This window comes from Poecilia formosa, unplaced genomic scaffold (assembly GCF_000485575.1).
Source record: "Poecilia formosa unplaced genomic scaffold, Poecilia_formosa-5.1.2 Scaffold203, whole genome shotgun sequence".
Taxonomy (NCBI): Eukaryota; Metazoa; Chordata; class Actinopteri; order Cyprinodontiformes; family Poeciliidae; genus Poecilia; species Poecilia formosa.
This window is the reverse complement of record NW_006800142.1, coordinates 637012-641215: the sequence shown is the minus strand read 5'-3', so window position 1 is coordinate 641215 and position 4204 is coordinate 637012. Positions and strand designations below refer to the sequence as shown.

The window sequence follows — 4204 nt, the reverse complement described above, 5'->3', positions numbered from 1 at the left end:
TTGTTGTAAAGTGAAGGCAACTACCTATTTATTTAGTCCATTTTTGTAAAAAAACAAACAAAAAAAAAACCAAAAAAAAAAACAAACTGACCCATTTTAAACAAGTTGGACAAACAGCGGCACAGAAAAAAAAATTTGTCTAATAACTTTAGAGCTCCATTTACAAAGGTCACTTTCTAAAGTCGGCACTGTTTTGTCTATGCTGGGAGCGTTTGGTAAAAAAAAAAAAAAAAAAAAAAAAAAAAAAAAATCTGAATACTTTTTGGTGCTATTGGTTCACACAGCTTTCATTCCTGAGCGACCAAGATGTATTGTCCAAATATGGGAACACTGTTTTGGTATTTTTATAAATCTTAGAAAAAAACCAAAAAAACCAAAGGCTTCATGGTGAGTCACCAATTCAGTCAATGAGGAATAAATTTGGAACAGAAATTACAGGCTTTCGTTTCTCTTCTGTGGTTTTCTCGTTACCAGTGTTTCTGCAACCACATCGACACATATTCGTAGACCAGCAGCATCACCGCTCCACCTGCAGCAAAACACGACGGAGAAGCCCAGTCTCATTTACACAAGACATGAGAGGAGCACTGCTTTTATTGTCATCATATTTAAATGAGGATTAAGGGGATTTGCAGCCTCCATTAGATACAGGAAACGGACGACTGCATCTTTAAATACATGTATACTGATCGCTGAAAGCAAACGTGCAGCGCCTCGCAAAAACATGCACAACCCTTAAACTTCTTCACATTTTACTGTGTTACAAAAAATCCTGAAATTTTTTCAGATTTTGTGTAGCACACAAATACAAAAAGTTGGGCACATTTATGAAATGGTTTGTTGGAGAATATTACGGATCAATCAGCATCATGAGGACAAATGGACTCAGCAGATGAGCCCGGGGTAAAGCGGGTTACAATAAGTCGAGCTCTCTCAAAATCAGGTTCTACAAAGTGTTGACTCAGGAAACTGGAAACAAATCATCTCCATTCTTTTTGGATATTTATTTGTAGAAACTTTCTACTTCCCAACTATGCTTCCCCCCCCCCAATATATCAATAAAAATCCACAGCTGACACAGAAGTTTGTGGTTGCAATATCTTGAAGTGTGAAAAAGTTCATTGGGTTTGAAACAAAAGGCAAGGTACTGTGATACAAGTACCAGAAATGATTTTATAGAAAGCTTTGCTTAGTTATGTAATTTATAATTCCTACCAATGTACCAAAATCAGTGTTTCAAATGTTAAACATTACTGATTTAGGTTTGCACACCAACATTTAAATTTACATTATAAAACTAAAACACTGAGTGTAAAGTGTCAAACGTTTTTTTTTTTACCTGGTCCAAGTCTCATGATCTTGGGAACCAAACCTTTGTACAGAGCCAAGAAGCTGCAGAAAAAAAAGAAAAATGAGTTAGAAATACAGACACACACAAGCAAAGTAATCAAACAACAAACACACAGAAAAAGGAAATTCAGTCTCAGTTTAAATATGTCTTCTTTATAATCAATAGGAAACGTTTCCTTGGGTTAATTTGCTGATTTCAAACATCAGTGCAGCAGAAATATTCAGCAACTAAACGATAAAGCGTTTATTCTGGCTCAACGCTCGATAAAAGCAGGATCGCCTTTTCTGGCTGCAACTTCAAGGTGACGAACAAGTAAAATCGATCGCTCTTTTGGTGATAACCTGAGAGGGAACGTTCTGCAACGCACACATCTCCGCTCCTGCTGATGTCGATTGATCTCGCCTCGTTTTCCGTCTGTCTGCTGCCTGAGCACGTCTGTCACCCCATCGGGGACTAACAGGCTAGCGCTGGCGAATACCTGTCCTTAATGCGTTCAAGGTGATCAGCGGCTGCCTGCCTCTGCCTCGTGCTCCTTGTCCCGCTCCCTGCCCCCGCCAATGATGGCGTTAATAAGGCTCGACCCACTTCCTCCCTGGCCCTCTGTCTGATTAGATTGACCCGTGGAGCGCCGCGCGGCTCGTTAGGGTCTGCTTAACGATGTCTCCCATAGGGACCACTAATTAGCTGAGACTGTGTTGTGTTAAGGGAAGGGGACTGGATGTGGCGGCGGGGGCACGGTTTGTGCATGCCCGCGACGAGGCTTCAGTGCCGCTCAGGCCGCTACCCCCACCCCATCTACAAACTAACAACATCCACTAACGACAAACATCTCTTTGGGGTCTTGTCTCAGGGAGCGGCATGGGGGCAAACCAGAAAGCCCGGGGCAACTGCTAACATAACATACATCTTTCCTTGAAACCTCCGTTTGGAGCTGTCAAGTCTCTGGGGCTTGAGAGTTCGTCCACAGTTACCCCAGAAGTGACAAACGTCTGCAGTCACTGATCAAATTTATGATTGGCATCATGCTGAGCACAGCATAGAATTTGACGTTCGTGTTTTACGGCTTTGCATTAAGGGGGTTTTCGCACCTGATGGTCCGGTAGACTCGGTTTGATTACAATTTCAGCTGGCTTGGTTAGTTTTCAAACCGCACTGTGCAAAACGAACCGAGCTCTTTGTAAAACCTGTGTAGCCCCCTTTGCCAGTGGTGGCGACGTACCAAGAACCCCTGAAGGCAACAACATGAAAACCTCAGAAGACGACGAGTGCAATTTCATTCTTCACGAAACGCGGACAAAAATGCAGTGGCGTCAGATGTTAGCGGTTGTAGCAATTGTCTTTATTCTTTAGGAAAACGACTACGAGCCATTTCTCCTGCCGGCGCTAGACTCACATGTTTGTTTTTGTTGTTTTTACCTAAAGTGGCATGTGCTTTAATCTACTTCCTCTGTTGAAGTGAACCACGCCAAGGTTTGCTTCAACAGAACCAAGACCGAGGTTTTTAGGACGACCAAAGTTTGCTTGTAGACTAAAACGTGTGAATGTACCATAAAGGTACATTTCAGAACTTCAGAAGCATGTCAAAAGATTGTGAGCAGCTAATATCCTACCTGAAGTGCATAACTCTCTTACTGACTTCATCTTGCATTCCTGTTGACGTTGCTGCAAGATTTAAATTGGCTGCAACTACTGGTAAGGCATTGACAGTTGAAGTAATTCATGGCAAGATTCATTTCTCACTGAAAATGTTCAGTTTAGCTAAATTTCTTCCTTTTCACGCGTTTCAATAAAGCAAAACAATCCTGCAGACATATCCCTGCAAAGTTCTGGTACTTGTGCCGTTTACTGTTACTTGTTGCTTCAAGCGCAGTGTGATAAACCTGCACCTAAACTGAAACAGGATTCTTGCTACGATTATCAGTCAGGTTTCTAACATTTACTAATGGATAAAGATTCAAGAATAAAGTGACTGAAGAATCCATATTTGAAGCGAGAACTGTAATGTTTGTATTTTTCAAATATCTATAAAAACCCCTGGGGGGAATTCAAGTTGTTTGGCTGTGAGTTATCAGTTGATAAAAACACTTCGAAGATGTCAGATATTACGTTTTCGCCAAGTCTACTTTGAGGTGCATGAAGTTTTGCCCAACTTCCTTTAACAAAACGCAACTCATCTTATTTCTAACACAAATCAAGAACTTTTTGGGCATTTTGTAGCAACTCAGTCCATACTGGTGCAGTTTATAAAACAGCTAACTATGCTAGCTGCATAAACAGATGTCGTTTCTTTAGGTCATCCTTCAACCTTTGATAGATCAATGCACATTTATAATCAGGTTATCTAGAGACGTTTTACACACACAACTCATTAAAAAAACCACATGGATTAGGAATAAGGTTGCATTCAGATTAGGAGATTCTGGAGGATGAAGCTAAAGACTCAGGAACAAGAGCAGAGCTACCTTGAATCATCTTAAAACTACTCAGTTTGTTAGAAATGTTCATGTAGTTTATGTAATGCTGTTTTCTTTAAACCATCATTTCATTTGTATTGGGAAGTAATTTGCCCTGAAGCTGGTAATTATTTAGGCAGGAAATAGTGGTTGGAGTACCATCAATTATTTTTTCTGTGTGAAACGCACAAAGTTTCACACAGGTATAAAAATAATAATTAAAAAAATCCTTCACCTAAAGTAGTAAAATACACAGCTTTCCTTTGATATCATACAGTTATTTTGACAAGACCACAGAGGAAAAGTGGTTACATTTTGCAGTTGTTTCATCTTAAACATTTGAGTTTGAAAGTGGGGTTAAAGGTGAGGCTATGATATGATTGTTTCCTAACAAGTTATA

The 4204-nt window shown here is 40.2% G+C and overlaps 1 protein-coding gene across 1 annotated transcript in view; it reads right to left on the bottom strand.

Annotated features, from left to right (window-relative positions):
* Positions 1-4204, bottom strand: part of slc25a21 (solute carrier family 25 member 21) — a 116388-nt gene continuing 112184 nt past the window's right edge. The window contains exons 10-11 of the mRNA XM_007567049.2: positions 1340-1392; positions 1-529 (exon numbers count right to left, since the gene is read on the bottom strand). Coding sequence (XP_007567111.1) covers positions 468-529; positions 1340-1392 — 115 coding nt within the window. The 3' untranslated portion in view covers positions 1-467. The remainder of the gene's footprint in view (positions 530-1339; positions 1393-4204) is intronic.